This window comes from Hemicordylus capensis, chromosome 14 (genome assembly GCF_027244095.1).
Source record: "Hemicordylus capensis ecotype Gifberg chromosome 14, rHemCap1.1.pri, whole genome shotgun sequence".
Classification (NCBI taxonomy): Eukaryota; Metazoa; Chordata; class Lepidosauria; order Squamata; family Cordylidae; genus Hemicordylus; species Hemicordylus capensis.
This window is the reverse complement of record NC_069670.1, coordinates 7,314,668-7,336,577: the sequence shown is the minus strand read 5'-3', so window position 1 is coordinate 7,336,577 and position 21,910 is coordinate 7,314,668. Positions and strand designations below refer to the sequence as shown.

General features: G+C 53.9%; 3 protein-coding genes across 9 annotated transcripts in view; 2 read left to right on the top strand and 1 right to left on the bottom strand.

Annotated features, from left to right (window-relative positions):
- The first annotated feature begins 59 nt into the window (after window positions 1–59).
- On the top strand, window positions 60–1,117 carry LOC128337622 (5E5 antigen-like). The gene has a single exon (XM_053278866.1). The coding sequence runs from the start codon at window positions 60–62 to the stop codon at window positions 627–629; it is 570 nt and encodes a 189-aa protein (XP_053134841.1). The 3' UTR covers window positions 630–1,117.
- A 5,050-nt stretch (window positions 1,118–6,167) lies between these two features.
- On the top strand, window positions 6,168–13,377 carry LOC128337599 (uncharacterized). 6 transcript variants are annotated; one of them, XR_008312331.1, is made up of 3 exons: window positions 6,168–6,935; window positions 7,770–8,277; window positions 9,731–13,377. XR_008312331.1 is itself a non-coding variant. In XM_053278802.1 (3 exons), exons 1-2 carry the CDS (start codon window positions 6,168–6,170, stop codon window positions 8,031–8,033), a joined length of 1,032 nt encoding a protein of 343 aa, XP_053134777.1. In that variant the 3' UTR covers window positions 8,034–8,038; window positions 9,731–13,377. The 6 variants fall into 6 exon arrangements, 5 of the variants coding, with proteins under 5 accessions (XP_053134777.1, XP_053134778.1, XP_053134779.1 ...); XM_053278802.1 differs by having other exon boundaries at window positions 7,770–8,038; XM_053278803.1 differs by lacking the exon at window positions 9,731–13,377 and having other exon boundaries at window positions 7,770–8,038; window positions 8,145–9,656.
- The window catches only part of F11R (F11 receptor), a 31,842-nt gene continuing 20,876 nt past the window's right edge, over window positions 10,945–21,910 (bottom strand). Inside the window, exons 3-10 of one of the 2 annotated variants that reach the window (XM_053278841.1) lie at window positions 20,866–20,985; window positions 20,004–20,144; window positions 18,667–18,869; window positions 17,647–17,749; window positions 14,753–14,857; window positions 13,615–13,624; window positions 12,230–12,278; window positions 10,945–11,788 (exon numbers count right to left, since the gene is read on the bottom strand). In XM_053278841.1, coding sequence (XP_053134816.1) covers window positions 11,753–11,788; window positions 12,230–12,278; window positions 13,615–13,624; window positions 14,753–14,857; window positions 17,647–17,749; window positions 18,667–18,869; window positions 20,004–20,144; window positions 20,866–20,985 — 767 coding nt within the window. In that variant the 3' untranslated portion in view covers window positions 10,945–11,752. Of the gene's footprint in view, window positions 11,789–12,229; window positions 13,625–14,749; window positions 14,858–17,646; window positions 17,750–18,666; window positions 18,870–20,003; window positions 20,145–20,865; window positions 20,986–21,910 lie in introns of both variants that reach the window. The other variant, XR_008312334.1, reaches the window with a different exon arrangement.

Sequence of the window (21,910 nt, the reverse complement as noted above, 5' to 3'; positions counted from 1 at the left end):
AGGTGAGAGGCTGGGGCACCCGCGTTGCCCGTCCTCTGTGTTGCTCTCCGGCACTAGCGATGCTGCGGACCCAGGAGCTGGTCTCGTGCGGGTGGCCGGTCCTCTTTGCTCAGCAGGGTCCTCCCCGGCTCTCTCGGGCTTCTTCCGCGAGCGGGGGGCGATCAGCCTGCTGGGGGCGAAGGAGCCCGGCGGCGGCGGCGGCGGCCAGGAGAGAGCCGCGGGCGGAGAGCCCCCTGCGGCGTCCAGGGCAGCGGCGGCCCCAGCGGCCTGGGTGGGCGTCCTGTCCGGGGAGGGGCAGCGGCGGACCTCGCTGGCTGGCTGGCACCAGGCTGCACTCAAGGGCGCGCGTCCAGCCGCCGGCGGGAGAAGAAGAGACTGCGGGCGGGGCCAGGGCGGAGCAGGAGGAGGAGCCGCCGCCAGCCCCACCCCTCTGCAGCGCTCCCGGGATTGGCCGGCGGGGCCTGGGCGGGGCGGGGGTGGGGCGGGCGCCGATTGGCCAGCAGCCGGCCGGAAGGGGCGTGCCCGGGCGGGGCTCCTGCCACAAATGCCGAGGGCGCCTCGGAGGAGGACGTGACAGCGGCAGCTCCAGCAAGAGACCGAGGAGGAGGCGGCGGCGATGCAGCAGATGACAGCCCCGGCAGGCAGCCCGGACCCCGCCGCGGCGGAGCAGAGGAGCGCAGCCCAGAGCAGATCCGACACCCTCCCGGGACTCGGGGAGGAAGAGGAGGCCCCCGCTGGCTGGATGGGTGCCTGCAACTCGCCCCCCGCAACTGCGGATGGATCGTGATGGAAATAAAGATGCTTCCCCCCCCCAGCCTGTCTCGTTCTTCCTCGGAGGGGTGTGTGGAGGGATGGATGGAGCTCTCCAGAGAGGCGAGCCCAGGAGAGCTCCCCTCTAGAGACCCCCCTTCTGTGTGTGTGTGTGTGTGTTTGTGGAGGGGGATCTCTAGGGAGGGGTGCCCAGGAGAGCCCCTCTCTAGAGACCTCTGTGTGTGTGTGTCGGTAGGGTGGTTCTCTAGAGAGGGGCACCCAGGAGAGCGGCTCTCTCGAGACCCCTTGCTGTCTGTGGGGGGTCTCCAGGGAGGGGCGCTGAGGAGTGCCCCTCTCTAGAGGTGTGTGTGTGTAGATAGTGGGGTCTCTAGAGAGGGGCGCCCAAGAGAGCCCCTCTCTAGAGACCTCTGTGTGTGTGTGTGTGTGTAGGGTGCGGTCTCTAGGCAAGGGCGTCTAGGAGTGCCCCTCTCTAGAGATCTCACTCCGTCTGTCTGTTTGTGGAGGGGGGTCTCCAGGGAGGGGTGCCCAGGAGAGCCCTTCTCTAGAGACCTCTCTGTGTGTGTGTAGATAGTGGGGTCTCTAGAGAGGGGCGCCCAAGAGAGCCCCTCTCTAGAGACCTCTGTGTGTGTGTGTGTGTGTGTGTGTGTGTGTGTGTGTGTGTAGGTGGGGGGTCTCTAGGGAAGGGCATCTAGGAGAGCCCCTCTCTAGAGACCTCTTGGTGTGTGTTTGTGTGTGTGTGTGTGTGTGTGTAGGGTGGGGTCTCTGGGGAAGGGCGTCTAGGGCCGCCCCTCTCTAGAGATCTCACTCTGTCTGTGTTTGTGGAGGGGGGTCTCTAGGGAGGGGTGCCCAGGAGAGCCCCTCTCTAGAAACCTCTGTGTGTGGGGAGGGGTGGGGGTGTCTCTAGGGAGGGGCGACCCGAGTGCCCCTCACTAGAGACCTCTCTCTCGGTGTGGTGGTCTCTCGGGAGAGGCGCCCTGAGCGCCCCTCTCTAGAGACCTCCCTCTCGGTAGGCGGGGTCTCTCGGGAGGGGCGCCCCAAGCGCCCCTCTCTAGAGACCTCCCTCTCGGTAGGGTGGTCTCTTGGGAGGGGCGCCCTGAGCGCCCCTCTCTAGAGACCTCCCTCTCAGTGGGGTGGTCTCTCGGGAGAGGCGCCCTGAGCGCACCTCTCTAGAGATCTCCCTCTTGGTGGGGTGGTCTCTCGGGAGGGGCGCCCCGAGCGCACCTCTCTAGAGACCTCCCTCTTGGTGGGGTGGTCTCTCGGGAGGGGCACCCCGTGTGCCCCTCTCTAGAGACCTCCCTCTCGGTGGGGGGGGTCTCAAGGGTGGGGCGCCCCAGAGCGTCCCTCTCTAGCGATCTCCCTCCAGGGGTGAGGTGGGTCTCTAGGGATGGGTGCCCCGGAGCACCCCTCTCTAGAGACCTCCCTCCCGGTGTGGGGGGAGGGGGGTCTCTAGGAAGGGGTGCCCCGGAGTGCCCCTCTCTAGAGACCTCTCTCCCCCCACCCCGGGATGGAGGTCTCCACAGAGGGGTGCTCCGAGGCACCCCTTCCTAGAGACCCACCTCATCCCGGGAGGCAGGTCTCTAGAGAGGGGAGTTCTGGGGCACCCCACCCTTGAGACCCACCCACCGAGAGGGAGGTCTCTAGAGAGAGGCATTCGGGGTGCCCCGCCCTAGAGACCCCCCACCGAGAGGGAGGTCTCTAGAGAGGGGCACTTGGGGTGCCCCGCCCTAGAGACCCCCCCACCGAGTGGGAGGTATCTAGAGAGGTGGGCTCCTGGGTGCTCCTCTCTAGAGACCTGCTGGCATGGGGGGGGGGGTCTCTACGCATTTCAGGCATCTTTGCTGCTGTTGCTTTGTATTTTATTCTGTTTTTATGCTTGTATATTAAATCAGATGTTATTTTAATAAAAGCTGGTATATAAACTTAGCTGCACTTTGAATTCAGCAGTTTTCTGTTAGTGAACTTTCATAAAGGTAAAACACCTAAAAATCCACTGGCTGCTGTAGACACACCATCCGGAGGCAAGGATTTCAGTTCAATATGGTCATTACTCACTTTATTCTGGAAATGTGCCCCTCCCCCTAAAGCCCCCCCCATACCCAGGAGGGTCCCCTGGAGCCCACCTCTCTAGAGACCTCCCTCTCCGTGGGGGGGGTCTCTAGGGAGGGGCGCCCTGGAGCCCACCTCTCTAGAGACCTCCTTCTCGGTGGGGAGGTCTCTAGGGAGGGGCGCCCTGGAGCCCCCCTCTCTAGAGACCTCCCTCTCGTGTGGGGTGGTCTCTAGGGCTGGGCTCCCCTAGTGCCCCTCTCTATAGACCTCCCTCTCGGTGGGGGGGTCTCAAGTGTGGGGTGCCCCAGAGCACCCCTCTCTAGAGACCTGCCTCCCGGGATGAGGTGAGTCTCTAGGAAGGGGTGCCTCAGAGCGCCCCTCTCTGGAGACCTCCATCCCGGGGTGGGGGGAGGGAGGTCTCTAGAGAGGGGCACTTCGGAGCACCCCTTCCTAGAGACCCCCCTGCCCCCCACACCGGGAGGGAGGTCTCTAGAGAGGGGTGCTCCGGGGCACCCATCCCTAGAGACCCACCTCACCCCTGGAGGAAGATCTCTAGAGAGGGACGCTCTGGGGCGCCCCACCCGAGAGACCCCGCCTACCGAGAGGGAGGTCTCTAGAGAGGGGCGCTCGGGGGGCCCCTCCCGAGAGACCACCCCACCGAGAGGGAGGTCTCTAGAGAGGGGCGCTCAGGGCGCCCCTCCCAAGAGACCACCCCACCGAGAGGGAGGTCTCTAGAGAGGGGCGCTTGGGGCGCCCCTCCCGAGAGACCCCGCCTACCGAGAGGGAGGTATCTAGAGAGGGGCGCTCAGGGCGCCTCTCCCGAGAGACCACCCCACCGAGAGGGAGGTCTCTAGTGAGGGGCACTCGGGTCGCCCCTCCCTAGAGACACCCCCACCCCTCCCCACACACAGAGGTTTCTAGAGAGGGGCTCTCCTGGGCACCCCTCCCTAGAGACCCCCCTCCACAAACACAGACAGAGTGAGATCTCTAGAGAGGGGCGGCCCTAGACGCCCTTCCCCAGAGACCCCACCCTAGACACACACACACACACAAACACACACCAAGAGGTCTCTAGAGAGGGGCTCTCCTAGATGCCCTTCCCTAGAGACCCCCCACCTACACACACACACACACACACACACACAGAGGTCTCTAGGGAGGGGCTCTCCTGGGCACCCCTCCCTAGAGACCCCCCTCCACAAACACAGACAGAGTGAGATCTCTAGAGATGGGCGCTCCTAGATGCCCTTGCCTAGAGACCATACCCTACACACGCACACAGAGAGTCTCTGGAGAGTGGCTCTCTTGGGTGCCCCTCTCTAGAGACCCCACTATCTACACACACACACAAGGGTGTCTAGAGAGGGGCTCTCCTAGACGCCCTTCCCTAGAGACCCCCCAACTACACACACACACAGGTCTCTAGAGAGAGGCTCTCCTGGGCACCCCTCCCTAGAGATCCCCCTCCACAAACACAGACAGACAGAGTGAGATCTCTAGAGAGGGGCACTACTAGACGCCCTTGCCTAGAGACCGCACCCTACACACACACCCACTCCAAGAGGTCTCTAGAGAGGGGCTCTCTTGGGCGCCCCTCTCTAGAGATCCCACTATCTACACACACACAGAGAGGTCTCTAGAGAAGGGCTCTCCTGGGCACCCCTCCCTGGAGACCCCCCTCCACAAACAGACAGACGGAGTGAGATCTCTAGAGAGGGGCACTCCTAGACGCCCTTGCCTAGAGACCGCACCCTACACACACACACACACACAGAGGTCTCTAGAGAGGGGCTCTCTTGGGCGCCCCTCTCTAGAGACCCCACTATCTACACACACACACCTCTAGAGAGGGGCACTCCTCAGCGCCCCTCCCTGGAGACCCCCCACAGACAGCAAGGGGTCTCGAGAGAGCCGCTCTCCTGGGTGCCCCTCTCTAGAGAACCACCCTACCGACACACACACACAGAGGTCTCTAGAGAGGGGCTCTCCTGGGCACCCCTCCCTAGAGATCCCCCTCCACAAACACACACACACACACACAGAAGTGGGGTCTCTAGAGGGGAGCTCTCCTGGGCTCGCCTCTCTAGAGAGCTCCATCCATCCCTCCATGCACCCATCCACACACCCCTCCGAGGAAGAACGAGACAGGCTGGGGGGGGGAAGCATCTTTATTTCCATCACGATCCATCCGCAGTTGCGGGGGGCGAGTTGCAGGCACCCATCCAGCCAGCGGGGGCCTCCTCTTCCTCCCCGAGTCCCGGGAGGGTGTCGGATCTGCTCTGGGCTGCGCTCCTCTGCTCCGCCGCGGCGGGGTCCGGGCTGCCTGCCGGGGCTGTCATCTGCTGCATCGCCGCCGCCTCCTCCTCGGTCTCTTGCTGGAGCTGCCGCTGTCACGTCCTCCTCCGAGGCGCCCTCGGCATTTGTGGCAGGAGCCCCGCCCGGGCACGCCCCTTCCGGCCGGCTGCTGGCCAATCGGCGCCCGCCCCACCCCCGCCCCGCCCAGGCCCCGCCGGCCAATCCCGGGAGCGCTGCAGAGGGGTGGGGCTGGCGGCGGCTCCTCCTCCTGCTCCGCCCTGGCCCCGCCCGCAGTCTCTTCTTCTCCCGCCGGCGGCTGGACGCGCGCCCTTGAGTGCAGCCTGGTGCCAGCCAGCCAGCGAGGTCCGCCGCTGCCCCTCCCCGGACAGGACGCCCACCCAGGCCGCTGGGGCCGCCGCTGCCCTGGACGCCGCAGGGGGCTCTCCGCCCGCGGCTCTCTCCTGGCCGCCGCCGCCGCCGCCGGGCTCCTTCGCCCCCAGCAGGCTGATCGCCCCCCGCTCGCGGAAGAAGCCCGAGAGAGCCGGGGAGGACCCTGCTGAGCAAAGAGGACCGGCCACCCGCACGAGACCAGCTCCTGGGTCCGCAGCATCGCTAGTGCCGGAGAGCAACACAGAGGACGGGCAACGCGGGTGCCCCAGCCTCTCACCTGCTGACCAACGCCCCGAAATGCAAAGCCTTCTCTCGGCAGGCCGGGACGCCCCGCCTCTCCGCCCGGCAAACCCAGCCCAAGGGTCACGGTTCCCGCAGTTCTCTGGTCCCTTTAACTCACTAACTTCCTTCTGGTCGCCCAGGAAGCAAAGGGATCAGCTGCGCGGATGGCTGGCTGAAAACCTGCTGCAGACCCCCGAGAGACCGAGGCGGCTTTGCAGGGGGAGGAGAAGAGCTGGTGGGTCCAAGCCAGCCAGAGGTGGGTGAGGGAGGCAGGCGACCCCCTGATCCCTGGCAGCAGCAGGCAGGAGACGTCTTCAGCAGCTGGGCGAGCCGGCAAGGAGGCCCGCTCGCCCGCCAGTTAGGGCTCACAGCTGCAGAGAGGAATGCGGCAGGCTCGGACAGATTCTGGTCGCCCTGAGCCATGCTGGCGGCGGGGCGCCCCACTCCCTTCTCCCCTCTCCTCGGCTGACAACGAGACAGTGTGCAACACACAACTACCTAGGAGTCTAGGAAACAAGCGCTGCATTCGGGTTAGAAACAAGGATTACCTTCTAAAACAAGTTCAGACACCAGCAGAGAGACTCACCGTTCTCCTGAAAGCCCGGCTTGCTTCTCTGAGTAGTCAGCTGAGTGCTGCACCTGATGCATATCCTGTATCCCTTGCCCCAGAGGAGGAGGAGGAGGAGGAGGAGGAGAGCCCTGAAAGGATGATCCTCCTCCTCCTCCTCCCTGAAGGGACCATCCTGCAGGAACTTAGCAGCGCTTGCTGCACCCCAGAACTCTCTTCCCTCCCTCCCTCCCTCCCTGAGCATCCCACGAAGGGGTTCCCAGAGGCAGGTCTCTCCATCAAGGGGGCCTCCTTAGGACCAGGCGGAAGGAGCGGGGCAGAGGCACCTCTGGGGAAACCAGAAGAGGCCAGCCTCAGAGAGCCACCTGATCCTCCAAAGAATCCGTTGGGCAACCCAGCTGCCGCCGCCTGGAGCCACAGAGACCTGCCACATGATCAAGAAGGGAGAGGCCAGGAAGTGGGTTGGCTTCCTGGCCAGAAGGAGGGCATAAGAAGCCAGCTGGGCTCAGTCCGCCTCTCTGGCTGCTGCAGAGGGAGAGCATCAGCGGAGCAGGGAGAGGAGCAGGAAGGAAGGAAGAGCCAGGTAAGTGCCTGGGGGAGTAAGCACTCTGCCAAGGGGGTGTTGGGTCTGGGGAGAGGAAGGGGGATACCCGCGGGGTGGGGGGAAACGTTTGTAAAACCACATCACTACATTTTTATAGAGAAGCTTCTAAACCTCTTGTCTGCTGTCTATGTCTGGGGATTAGGACTCTATGGGTTTAGTAGCTTCTATGAACTGCATCTCAAAAGTTGTCCCCTTCCTTGTGGCTTTGGAAGGCTCTTCTAATCTCTCAATGTCTCTATTGTATACCTTTTTATTAATGCAAACCGGAGGAACGGGGTATACCTATTTCAAATGACCAGGTAGCCCTTTGACTCCCACTGGGAGCGCGTTCCCCAATGGACTGGGAGCTGTGCTAACTGGTGGGGCTGGCTGTCAAGGGCACGTCCCTCGGTGGCTTGAAGGGGAACACACACACACACACACCCACACCCGTTACCAACTGTGTGCCCTGGAATTTCCTTTTGTGTGTCTTCAGAAGACGGGTTCTAGACGGCACCATAATACTCACAGGTGTGCTGGGCTACGTTCCCCCCAATGAAAGGGCCTCTGGGGGGCACAAGACTCCTGATGCCGGGATCAGCAAGTGACCCATCCGTAGCCCTGCCCAGGGTCCCCGAGGCTCTGACCTAGAGAGTTGGGGGGCAGAGCTTTGGAACACCATGGAGGCAGGGCTGGATGCAGCTCGTGTGGGGCCTGTAGCATCTGTTATAAAGGGGCCCTAAGTTTTGAAAAATGCACACAAATATTAAAACATAAATGATATGCTTGCATAGTAAAGTAATTCAGGTTTTTTTCATTTGCACTCTTTTGGAGTATGGGAGACCAAGCCACAAACTCACACTTACTACAACAACAGTGAACATTGATCTACTGTTTTCCCATCTAAATTCTCAAAGTGGTTTTCACAGAAAAATAAAAGGGTGGATCGAGGCTTCTCTGTCTCCAAAGGGCTCACACTCTAAAAAGAAAAAGGTGGGCGGCACCAGCAACCACCACTGGACAGATGCTGTGCTGGGCCTTCTCTTCAAAGGCACATGGAGCAGGAGAGGGGCCTTTTCTCTAACGTGGACCCACTAAAACAGGTACAGTTTTTTAACTTTAATTCTCAGTTGGAAGCTGGGCGTGTGGGGCCCTCGAAAATGTGGGCCTTTGGCAAATGCTACATGTGCTACTATGTTCCTCCGCCAGAGCAGGGAGGCTTCGGAAGCCGCGTCTCCTGGTGCCAAGTCACTTCGGTTGGGGGAAGTCCCGATACCACCGGCTCTGGGGGAGGAATCTGCGGAAGCCGACCAGCAGCCGCTTGGCCTGCAGAAGCTTCCAGGTCTGGTCCCCAACGGCACCTTCCTGGGAAACGGAGCACACTGGGGAAGGGTCCGAGAAACGCAGGCGGCTGCTGCTGCTGCTGGAGAACCTCTCCCACTCCAGGGTTGGCAGAAGTGGGCTGGGGAATCCCTGGGCTGACTCGCTGGAAAGCACCTTCCAATGTTGGTTCAGTGCAGAGGAAGGAGAGCTGGCCTCGGGGCAGCAAGCAGGAGTTGTCTGTCCTTTGTTAAGGAGGGCCCACTCTGGTTTGTATTTGGATGGGAGACTACATGTGTGAGCAAGGGAAGAGATTCCCCTCAAAGGGATAATGGGGCCGCTCTGGGAGGAGTACACGTAGGCTCACAAGCAGAAGGTTCCCAGTTCCCTCCCTGGCAGCATCTCCAAAATAGGGCTGAGAGAGAGATTCCTGCCTGCAACCTGGGAGAAGCTGCTGCCAGTCTGGGTAGACAATCCTGAGCTGGATGGACCAAGGGCCTGACTCGGTAGAAGGCAGCTTCCTGTGTTCCAGTAATTGGCATCTCCAGCGCACAAGGATCTCTGCAGGGCCGAGGAAAACCTCCTGCTAAACAGCCTTGGAGACCATACTGGGCTCAGTGGACTGCTGGTTAGCACGTTGGAGCAGGGAGACCCAGGTTCGAATCCTTGTTCAGCCATGACCCTCACTGGGTGACTCTGGGCCAGTTTCCTCTCTCTCTCTCAGCCTAACCCCTGCTAACTTGGCAAAGAGGCACCTTTTAACATTGTGATTCTCTTTATTTAGCAGGCCATTCTCTTTATCCATTCTCTTTATTTAGCAGGGGGAGAATAACTGGCCCTATCTACCCCCAGCACAGGACCTCCAGTGGCTGTTGCTGGTGTCTATCTTGAGTTTCTTTTTAGACTGTGAGTCCTTTGGGGACAGGGAGCCATCTTATTTATTTATTATTTCTCTGTGTAAACCGTCCTGGGCCATTTTTGGAAGGGCGGCATAGAAATCATAATAACAACCACCACCACCACCTACCTCACAAGGTTGTCATGAGGATAAACAGCCAGGTACTGCCACCTAATGGTGCAGCAGGGAAATGACTTGACTAGCAAGCCAGAGGTTGCTGGTTCAAATCCCCGCTGGTATGTTCCCCAGACTATAGGAAAGACCTCTATCGGGCAGCAGTGATATGGGAAGATGCTGAAAGGCATCATCTCATACTGAGCGGGCATAGGCAATGGTCAACCCCTCCTGTATTCCACCAAAGACAACCACAGGGCTCTGTGTGCGCCAGGAGTCGAAACTGACTCAACAACACACTTTACCTTTAAACTACTCAGGGCTCCTTGGAGGAAGAGTGGGTTATACATATAAAAACAAAGACATACAATACGGGGTACAAGCCTATATTTTTCTACCTGATCTCCAGTGTGGGATAGGTTTTTCAAAATGTTTTAACAGTTTCCCTTTTCATCTCTTACAGAAAAGGAAACCTTTGATTTCAACAAAAGGCTCCAGAGACTTGCGTTTGCATCCATTGATGAGAGAGGACTCCTTTGCCCATCCCAATTTAGGCCCTCAAATTGGGGCTGAATTGGCCTTCAGGGCTGGGGCTGCCATCTGGGACCCCAAGTTCGAGCACTCCTGCCGTACAGCAAAACCCTTCTCCTGCCACTCTGTGGCCTTAAGCGGGGGTCCCAACCGTGGTGTGAAGGCCATCCCGACAGGGTAGGATGGTGAGCCCCCTTTTTTTGACCACAGTGTGCCCCAGACAGCTAGGCCGTGGGGCGTTTGGGGGTGAGACACACCAAAAGGGGGGTTATTTTAGCAAAGGGGTAAGGATATGGGGAGCGGGGAGAGGTTAGACCACCACACCTTAAACCAAATATAAGCAAGCTAACTCGCCTGTTTGAGCAGAGATTGCATGTTGAGTCTCCAAGTTCCCCAGAAAGATCCCTCATAAAATTACCAATAGCTAGATAAAGACCACAATAAGAGAGAAAATACTGTATTGTGAAATATATACAATATAACTCAATTAGATATACATAATATAGTGGTATATACCATCCACAGATTCCACAATAGAAATAATCATAAAGTCCACGGACTGTATCTCATGAACAGAGCACATGAAGTCTAGAACCAAGTTGCTCGTAAAGCTGTCCACATCCACTACGATGACTCAGTGAACCTCGTTTCAAAAGAACTCTTTATCAAGTGATGGACTTAAATCAATTGTATTCACACTTCTTGATATTAATGGACTGGCGGTTTTGTTAATTGTGGTAGAACCCTTCCTGTTTCAGTAAGATTTGAGCTGAAGAAACACTCAGGATTCTGCTACCTCTTCTGATTATTTCACAAGAATGCCTTTGTATAGATAGATGCAAAGCAAATGTGAATACACTGATTTAAATCCATCATCGCCTTCCCATCTTGAAGAGTTTATTTGGCAGAAAGGCATATTTCCCTATTATCTACAGATACCAAATTCCATACACAATCCTGCCACTTCAATGAGCTGAATGCACTAATTTTTTGCACTGGAATATCCTGGGTGGATTTAAAATAATAATTCTGATGTTTCATTTCTTGAACTTTCCTACAAGTGTAATCTAGGCAGAATTACTTCTCCCAGTCATTGATGGGCTTCCCCTCCAAGTAAAATATTTTAAAAACCACAGAGGACCCAGCTCAAACAAAACAACATTTTATTTCCAATTCAGTCTGCTGCAGATAAAATCATACATTACAAATATGTGCTTTAAAAGCACACATGGTAGCAACTTCAGGATACACAGGCCAACAAGAGAGTTCTTTACGCCCACGCAGGCCCCAATCCAACACAGTTAAGCAGGCAAAAGCCTGACCATTTCAATGGTTTGAGTTTTTATTGAATTCTGTGCCAGATTCTGCAGAGAGGGAGACACCGTTTAGATCCGTGGGTTAATTAAAAGCATTGTGGGGAAGGAGATCTGATCTAACATGGTAGTGCCACTTTTAATCATCAAAAAAGTTGCACTGTTGCATCTAAGGGAGCAGCTCAGCTTTCTGGTAACTCATTTCCATCTCTTTGGAAGAGGGGAAAATGGTCTCTAACAGTGTCTTGTCCAGCAGCTGAATTTCCAGTCACTTCCCTCCCTTTCCTTCTCTCGTCTGCTCTGTATCACGGGATGTTCGCAGAGCCCCAAAAGGCTCTTTAGCAACCTGGTGGCCCAAAGATCAGTCAAATATTCCATATCCCAGCAGCTCTCTTGTGGTATTGATGAAGCCACCATCTGGGCATTAAGGTTAAAAGGAGGTCCTTCGACAGAACGATGCTATATGGGTTGGTTTATCTTAAGGCTTGGGTTCCAAAACAAATTGTACCGACAAACTACTTTTTAAAAAAACATTTTAAAATCACACACTTTTTCATGAAGAATATTTACAACAGTCTGGGAGAAGGTGGAGGAAGAGGCAGAACTTGAACACTGGTGTCAAGGAAGTACCAGGGCAGAGATCAAACCAAGAAGGAAGATGTCTGTTTAAATTCACCCTAGAAAACAGGGAGAGAGAGAGAGAGAAAGAGACTCAGTTCCAGAGAACAAGCAAAAGCTGGCCTTGTGGGAGTAGAGCATGAATGGCCCCCTCTGCTAAGCAGGGTCTGTCCTGGTTGGCATTTGGATGGACAACAACCTGGGGGCAGGGTAAGACGGCAAAACTGTCCGTCCCTATGAGCCAAGCCGAAATTTCTGGATCCCTGCCCAAGGAGCCGCTTCCAAAATGCCTCGCCACCCACTCACCGCTCCAATCAACACCCCGAGGACATGCTGGAAACCACGGGAGATGTAAGCCCAGCGTCACTCCCAGCCCACGACTGCCACTGGCCACCCACAACATCGTCGTCACACCCAACCCGGATGCAAAGTTGTCACGACACTTTTCTGGGGGAAAGAAGAGGGAACGTCCTTGCTGGCTCCCTTCCTGTTCTACTTACGTCACTCCGGTTGGAAGGCTGGCTGTAAATGACCTTCTTACTGCTGGTGCTAAACGGGAGGCGGAAAGAGACAGGGAAGTTAAAAGCCACATTATTCCAGGGAGGGAGGGAGAGAGAGAGAGAGAGAAAGAGAGAAAAGCCGTGTTCCCTCTAACGGGGATTCCCAGATGTTGTTGACTACAACTCCCATAATCCCCAGCCAAAGGCCATTGCAACTGGGGATGTTGGGAGTTGTAGTGAACAACATCTGGGAATCCCAGATCTTCCCCTCAGGGGATGGAGCTGCTCTGGGGAGAGCAGAAGGTCCCAAGTCCCCTCCCTGGCAGCATCTCCAAGAGAGGGCTGAAAGAGAAAGACCCCTGCCTGCAACCTTGGAGAAGCTGCTGCCAGTCTGTGAAGACGATACAGAGCTAGATAGACCAATGGTCTGACTCAGTATGTGGCAGCTTCCTATGTTCCTGCTAGAGGGAACAGTGGTGGAGGGTTCCTGGGGCGCCTCCCACCACCCTCTGGGATTGGAAGATTTCACTGGAGTCCCAGATGGGTGCCGGCCCCATACTCCTTCAGAGATGCATTTGGCAAGAAAGAAGGTGTTCAGTCTAGAAGAGAGGATAACATCAGCCCCAGAGCGCCTAAGCAGAGCCCGAATATAGCAGGGATCATTCTTTTCTCTCTCTCTCTCTCTCTCTCTCCATCTCTGAAGCACTCACAGTGCTGTAAAGATGTAACACATAACCCTGCACCCCAAAATCAAACCTTACAGATCTAGATTTGATATTACAATTATATTTATCATTGTACCTTATAGATATAAAACTATTATATATCGTCCTGTCCTTCAGGAGAGCCCTTAAAACCTATCTGTTTGGCCTGGCCTTCCAGGGTTTTAAATGATTTAAAAATTGTTCTAAAATTGTTTTAAAGGGTTGCCCTGGTTCTCCACAGGTTTTTTAGCTGTTGAATTCTTGAATGGGTTTTATTCTGTTCTTATAGTTTTGATTTTAACTGTTCACTGGTTTTGTTTTTACCTTGTTGAAAACCACCCTGAGCCACTTTGGAAGGGCAGTATATAAATCGAAAGATAAAACAATCGGTATATAAATCGAAAGATAAAACAAAAATAAAATAATAAAAATAAATATTGCTCCTCTTGTTTTTAGATACCCAAATAACTCTGAGTTTAATAACAACTTATTTCTTTCTGATAAATACACCACTGTAGTTGGTTTATTTTTCAAGACTGCAGACTGCTTGGGTCAAGGCAGAAAGGCAGTATAAGGGTACAAGAAATAAATTATGGCAAGAGGGCAGAGGCAGGTAATGCTTATGTGGGTGGAAGACTGAAGAAGCAACCTCAACCGGGAAGTAGACAAGTATCTACTCACTCTTTTCTTCCTGTAAAACAAACAAGAGAGAGAGAGAGAGATTAGTCAACAGGGAAAATGCTGCCGTCTAATCGAGCCTTGCACATTTTTATTTATTTTTTCTTTTCTTTTTACATTTTCTATCCCGCTTTTGCTCCAAGGAGCCCAGAGCGGTGTACTGCATACTTAAGTTTCTCTTTCACAACAACCCTGTGAAGTAGGCGAGGCTGAGAGAGAAGTGACTGGCCCAGAGTCACCCAGCAAGTCTCATGGCTGCATGGGGATTTGAACTCGGGTCTCCCCGGTCCTAGTCCAGCCCTCTAACCACTACACCGGACTAATGGGAGATTTGACCCTGCTCTCCCGCAAGAGAGGCAGCGTGGTGCTGTGGTTAGAGGAAGGGTTTCCTAAAACAGGGAATCCCAGATATTTCTGATGACAATTCCAAAAAACCCCAGGCAAAGACCTTTGCGGCTAGAGATACTGGGAGTCGTACTCTAAAACATCTAGGATTCTCTGTTACCTTCCCTATGAAGCAGTCTTTGGGCCTTTTTAGTCCAGGGGAATAAAAGAGAGAGAGAGAGAGAGAGAGAGAGAGAGAGAGAGATATTAAGGGAGGGAAATGCAACAGAGCTCGATACAGTTCTGCACGGCGTGGAAGAAGCTATGTTTTCCTCCCTCTCCCTCTCCTAATGCTCTAGTTCAGAACTGGTCAACAACCCTGAGACAGGGTGGGCAAAACAAAGTCCTCCCCACAAGTCAACCCGCAGAACTCCCTGCCACAAGATGTGGCGGTAGCCACTGGCTTGGAGGCTTGTGGAAGGGGACTAGACAAATTCATGGGCCAGGAGAGGCCCGTGGGTGGCTATTCATGTGGGGAGCCCAGACGCAGAAGCAGCCTCCTCGGGTCTCATCGGACGGGGCTCTTTGAGACAACCTGGCTTCAAACCCTGACTTGGTCAAAGCTCATTGACCTTTGGCCACTTGTGCCTTTAGCCCAACCCACCTCGCAGGGTTGTTGTGACAGCACTCAAGGGAGGAGGGCGGGGGGATATGTGTGCCACCTGAACGGATTAAACCAATATGCAAACCCAGAAATCTTTCCAGGACACCCCAAGAGCAAAAGATCCACCCAAGCGCCCCGCTCAGGACTTACTGCTGAAGTAGCCCCGTCTGTAGGCGAACCAAACCCCGAAGGCTACCAGCCCCAGGATGATGAGGAGCACCACGACGGCTGCCACGATGCCACCCACGTTCACTTCACCTGCACAAGGGGAGGAGAGGGAACCAAACACACTTCAGAGGGCTGGTCGTGTGGCAGCAAAGTGCCCCCTTCGCTAAGCAGGGTCTGCCCTGGTTTGCATTTGGATGGGAGACTACATGGGTGAGCCTTGTGACCTATTCCCCCTTAGGGCCGCTCTGGGAAGAGCACCTGCCTGCTTGCATGCAGAAGGTCCCAAATCCCCTCCACGCCCCGGCATCTCCAGAGAAGGCTGGGAGAGATTCCTGCCTGCAACTCCGGAGAAGCCGCTGCCGGCCTGTGCAGACAATACTGAGCTAGATGGACCAAGGGTCTGACTCAGTAGAAGGCAGCTTCCCATGTGAGTGAGGGGGTGTGCAAAGGCAGCAACCATCACAGCCAAGCCTGCCTGGATCACCACCCACGTAATTAACCACACCTCTGCACATTGCGCATTGCAGTCTGTCCACATGTTGTTCCTTATCTTGCAATATTTTGCCCTGCAGTCCAAGGGAGGAAGAAAAGTGGTGTGGAAATAGGTACAGCCTCTCTCCTGGGCTGGATGGTGGTTCATGGACAAAAACAAATCTAGGAAGGGCTGTGTATTCTCTGGCCAGCCAGCGTAGGAATTAGCAGTCAAGGTGGAAGATGCCATCGTCTGCAAACCCTCACACACAGCGTTCCCTTCGAGCAGAACAAGAGGTTTGGAGGCCTCTTGTTGAGGTTCTCTCATAGGACATAGGTAGCTACCATATACTGAGTCCGGCCACTGGGCCATCTAGCTCTGCATTGTCTACACAGACTGGCAGCAGCATCTCCGAGGGTTGCAGGCAGGATTCTCGCTCGGCCCTTTCTTGGAGAGGCTGCCAGGTAAGGAACAGGGAACCTAGATGCAATTCCCAGAGCGGCCCCATCCCTTGAGGGGGATATCTTACAGTGCTCACATGTAGTCTCCCATTCACATGCAAACCAGGGTGGACCCTGCTTAGCAAAGGGAACAATTTATGCCTGCTACCACAAGACCAGCCCTCCTCCCTTGCCCTCTAGGCAAGGAATAGGAGGTGACTCTGAATGTAAGAAGACAACAACAAATATTTATATACTGCTTTTCCACAAAGGTTTCCAAAGCAGTTTACATAGAGAAAGAATAAACAGAATGGCTCCCTGCCCTCAAAGGGCTCACAATCTAAAAACAAACGTAAGATCGACACCAGCCACAGCCACTGGAGGGGTGCTGTGCTGGGGACGGAGAGGGCCAGTTGCTCTCCCCCTGTCCAATAAAGAGCATCACCACATTAAAAAGGTGCCTCTTTGCCCAGTCAGCAGGGGCCTTAAAAGACAGAACTTAAATATAGGTTATCAATCAATCAATCAATCTTTATTACGGTCTAAGACCAGCACAGGTTATAATATAGTAATACAATATAATAGATTGTGAGAAAGAATGTTGCATGTTGGCAACTTGGCAAAGAGGCACCTTTTAACGTGGTGATTCTCTTGTATTTAGCAGGGGGAGAGTAACTGGCCCTATCCACCCCCAGCACATCATCCCTCCAGTGGCTGTTGCTGGTGTCTATCTTACGTTTCTTTTTAGATTGTGAGCCCTTTGGGGACAGGGAGCCATCTTATTTATTTGTTATTTCTCTATGCAAACCACCCTGAGCCATTTTTGGAAGGGCGGTACAGAACTCTTAAATAAATAAATAAATAAATAAAATGTATCACTGGGATTGAGATTGGTATTATAATGAAAACTAAAGAGAGGAAGTTCTAAAAAATACAAAATATTTAAAATATACTACAGAGTGCAAACCAAGTAGCTAAAAATATAGAGAGACTAAAAGAAAGCATGGGACATCTAATTAAAATAGAAAGGCGGCTAGCTAAAATAGATAATGGAATTTTAAAATCTGCTACATAAAAATAGCACTTAGCAATAGCAATAGCACTTACATTTATATACCGCTCTATAGCCGGAGCTCTCTAAGCGGTTTACAATGATTTAGCATATTGCCCCCAACATTCTGGGTTCTCATTTTACCGACCTCGGAAGGATGGAAGGCCGAGTCAACCTTGAGCCCCTGGTCAGGATCGAACTTGTAACCTTCTGGTTACAGGGCGGCAGTTTCACCACTGCGCCACCAGGGGCTCAAAAATATAGGTTATATCTGTATTCACCCCAAAGAAAGAGGGCTCTGGGTCTAAGACACACACACACACACACGGCAAAAACTATTTTATTTATTCAATTTTTCTACCGCCCTTCCAAAATGGCTCAGGGTGGTTTACAACCAAAACAAAGCCATTAAAATCAATTAGTCAGAACAGAGGTTATAAAACACCATAAAACTGGGGGGGGGGGAGAGTTTCATCTTAGATTTGGGTAAATACAGTCAATGGGGGGGCCACTATGGCAAAAGAAACTTTCAGTGCGAAAGCCATTTCCTCCTGGGCGGCCGTCTGCAAGGCCCGGTGCTTTTCTCAGCACGGGGAGGAGCCCTTCGGAGAGAGGGATACACTTCCCAGCCCTCTGAGCACGCCCTCCAAGATGGGACGGGGGCTCCAAAGGGCCCCCCCCTCAACGGAACCCCACTGCATTGCACCGTGAGAGCAGTCTTCTCCGCACAGTGCCAGGGAGACCGTTCGGGGTATTCCGCTTTGGCCAAAACGGCACGCAGGCCCAGCAGACAAGTAGCCAGAGGACCCCCGTCAGGGGGGACGGGGACCACCACTGGCCCCCCCCAGGCCTCACAACGAAGACCGCGGCCCGCGCGGCCAATGGCAGAACCGGCCACGATCAGAGCAATACTCACTCAGCTGCATGCGGGCAACATCCGAGATCTGGGAAGACCCGATTTTGTTGTCCGCCTCGCAATAATAATCTCCGGCATCGAAGGCGGTTGCAGGGTCAAAGGTCTGGAGGCAAAGAAGGAAGAGGAGAGTCGGTCAGGAGGCGGCAAACCGGAATCGGCCCCTTTGCTAAGCAGGGTCTGCCCGGGATTGCATTTGAATGGGGGACCACATGTGTGAGCACTGGAAGAGGCGAACGGCCCCTGCTCACTGAGCAAAGAGGCACCTTTTAAAAGGGGTGATTCTCTTTACTGAGCAGGGAGGAGAGCAACTGGCCCTATCCATCCCCGGCACAGCATCCCTCCGGTAACTACTGTTGTTGTTGTTGTTATTTTATTTAATACATTTATATTCTGCCCAAAACGCAAGTTCTCTGGGTGGTTTACAAAACAATAAAAACAGCCAACAAAAGATTAAAACAGCTCAACCATTAAAATGTAAAAAGTTAAAACTATTCAAACACAATTAAAACATAATTAAAACAGTATCTAATTAAAAGCCTGGGTGAACAAATGCGTCTTGACTGCCCTTTTAAAAGTTGCAAGAGAGAGAGATGTTGCTGGCAGCTCTCTTCGGTTTCCTTTTTAGATTGTGAGCCCTCTGGGGTCAGGGTGGGAGCCATTTTATTGAGTTAGATCTAAGAAAACCACTTTGGGAACTTTGGGTTGAAAATATCAATATTCATCGCTGCCGTAAGATATTCCCCTTAAGGGATGGGGCCGCTCTGGGAAGAGCATCGGCATGGTTGCGTGCCAAAGGTTCCCGGTTCCCACCCGCTCCCGGCAGCATCTCCAAGATCGGGCTGAGAGAGACTCCCGCCTGCAACCCTGGAGAAGCCGCTGCCAGCCTGGGCAGACCATTATCGCGCGAGGTGGACCAAGGGTCTGCCTGTTCACGCCTGCTCATTTCCCAGCTGGGTCCCCCTGGCCAAGGCAGGACATGCCTCTCGGCAGATTTCTAGGGGGCCCCACTTGAGACCATACCAGCACTCCCGTCCTGGGGTCCAGCGTGTAGGAGGAGTTCTTGAACTTGGAGCTGCTCTTCGGGTCGGTGGGCAGCAGATCCCCGTCTTTGTACCACCGGAAGACGGGGCGCGGGGAGCCCTCCGTCTCCTCGCAGGTCAAGACCGCCGCGTTGCCGATGATGACCGAGGAGGGGACGTGGGCCTTCGGCTTGGAGGGCGGCACTGCAGGGGGGGAAAGGCACCGTGAGAGGGAGCAAGAGGTCGCAAGGACACCCAGTCCACGCCCAGTCAAAAGCCTCCACAACCCACTCCATTTTCGGGTCCTTCCCCAGGTAAATCTCGGCCCCTGTTTCCGCCTTTGGGGGATGCCCTGCTGACGTTTCGCTCTTATCAGAGCATGAGTGGTGACTCTTCAGGGTTTTGTCTGTTTGTTTGCTTTCTACATTTTCTATCCCGCTCTTCCTCCAAGGAGCCCAGAGCGGTGTACGACATACTTAAGTTTCTCTTTCACAACAACCCTGTGAAGTAGGCTAGGCGGAGAGAGAAGGGACTGGCCCAGAGTCACCCAGCAAGACTCATGACGGAATGGGGATTTGAACTCGGGTCTCCCCGGTCCTAGTCCAGCACCCTAACCACGTCACCACGCTGGCTCCACGGAGTCTCGGCAATTAGGCCTCAGAGCAAAGAATGGAGGCTTCCTAGGGATGGGAAGGGCCCAGGTTCAATCCCTGGCAGCATCTCCAGGTAGGGCTGAGTAGAGGCTCCTGCCTGCAACCTTGGAGAAGCTGCTTCCAGTCTGGGTAGACAATCCTGAGCGAGGTGGACCACGGGTCTGACTCAGTGGAAGGCAGCTTCCTCTGTTCCTGTGAATTATCTGTCCTCTATCTGGTCATGTGGCAGTGCCCATGATTTGTCCCATTTGCTAAGCAGTGTCTGCCCTGGTTTGCATTTGGATTGGAGACGACATGTGAGCGATGCAAGAGATTCTCTTAAGGGCAGGGGTTCCCACCCTGTGGTACGTGAGATGTTGCTGAACCACGACTCCCATCATCCCTAGCTACGAATTACTACGGCTGGGGGTGATGGGAGTTGTAGGTCAGCCACATCTCCAGGAAGGGCTGGGAGAGACTCCTACCTGAAACTTTGCAGAAGCCGCTGCCAGTCTGAGTAGACAATACTGAGCAAGATGAACCAAGGGACTGACTCCGTAAAAGGCAGCCTCCTACGTTCCTGCCTCTCAAAGGGTCAGCTCACAAGAGACACAAGGGTTCTGGAAGACTTTTATCAGAGCCGTTGACTGGGGGGCAAGATTTCAGAGCCAGCCCCGGAGGTGTGACTGTGTCAATGGAAGCATACCTTCAACAACCAGCTCAACAGTTGACAACTGAAGTTTACTGCCGACGAGGACCTCACAGGTATACGTCCCGTTGTCTTTGCGAGTGACGGCTTTGAGCTGAATCTCGTAGGGATAGAATATGGCCCGGTCCCTGTAGTCATCTGCAGGGGAGAAACCAAAAACCTTCAAGGCAACAACTAACACAAAGATGGTCGCAGGAAACCCCCAAACACAGGTGCGTTGTAGATCGCAAAACCTTAAGGTACAGCAGAACCCTTTACTTTTGTGGGTTCACCTCTCACGGCTTCGCCCACTCGCGGGTAAATTCCTTGTATACCAATTTAGTTCTCCTGGGGGTCGTTTTGCTTATTCAGGGGGTTTATTGAGATAGATTTATTTTCTTTATTCATATTTAGCTTTATAGACTGTACTGCCTTATTGTACAATCGTTCAAGGTGGTATATATTAATTTGGTGGTCAAAAAGCCTGCCGGTTCGACTTAAGATCCACAACGCCACTGTACAAATAGTTCAAGGTGGTATGGATGGAGAGGGGCAATGACACAGAAAAAAAATCCGTTTTCTTCATTATATCTGGAAAAAATGGTCTTGCCCCCATTTCCCCCCAGGCCTTCGCATCTCTAGGATTATATAAGTATACCCTCAGCCAGAGTTCACCCCAGAATTCATAGTCTCTGCCAGGACATCTGAGCATGTCCAGAGTGTTTTCTCTCTCAGCTGAGGGAGTCCAACTAGTCTCCATGCACAGAGAAGCAGGAGAAAAGGCTTCTGGGTTCAGCAGGTGAACCTTCCAGGCTGACATACGTCCCAATACCCCCCGTTTGGGAACATGCGTTTTCTACCCACACATTTATTTCCCTACCTGAGAACTGCTTTTCATGATAGACCAGCATCACAGTCGTCGTCCCGCTCTTCTGGAACTTCCACTCCAGACGATTGGGTGTACTCGCCGTCTTCGCGGCTTGACACGGCAAGGTTGCAGCTAGAATTTTAAAAACGAAAGAGGGTGAGGGTGATGCGGCCTCCTTGCAGAGCCAACACTTGGGCACACATTTCTGCAGAAGTGTGCGGAACCCGAGTATTTCTGAAGGATCTGTCCCACTGGCACAAAACACAAGGAAGGAGAGAAAGGAAAAGAAGAGGAAACAGTTCAAGGGGCAGACAAGTGAAATGTGCCCAACTCTTCAGCAGCTTGTTTATTTATTTCTTACATTTTTATACCACCCCATACACAAAAGCCCCTGGGCAGTGAATCGAAAAATCATTAAAACTCTCACACAATTAAAACCATTTACAAATACAAATAAAAACTCGAAAACCCGAAGCTTTGAAACTATAAACTAAAAGCCTGGTTAAACGGGTATGTTTCCAGAGAAGCGGAAACCCTAATTTCATTAGGGAGCGCGTTCCGGAGACGCAGGGCAAGTCTAGAAAAGGCCCGGTTTCGAGTCGCCACCAACCGAGCGGGTGGCAACAGCAACCGGACCTCCCCAGATGATCTTGAGATGGGGCAGGGTTGATGAAGAAGAAGGCATTGTCTTAAATGCCTGCAACCTGGGAGAAGCTGCTGCCAGTCTGTGAAGACAATCCTGAGCTAGATGGACCAGTGGTCTGACTCTGTATATGGCAGCTTCCTATGCTCCTATGTAAATACCTCAGACCCAAGCCATTTAGGGCTTTATAGGTAATAACCAGCACTTTGCATTTCACCCAGAAACCTATTAGCAGCCAGTGTAGCTCTTTTTAAATGGGTGTAATCGTAACGCAGACCTGCTCAACTTAGGCCCCCCAGCTGTTTTTGAACGAAAACTCCCATAATCCTGAGCCACAGTGGCCAATAGCCAGGGATTATGTGGATTAACGTTATATGTTTAATAATAATGAATAACAGCTGCAGGAGGGCCGAA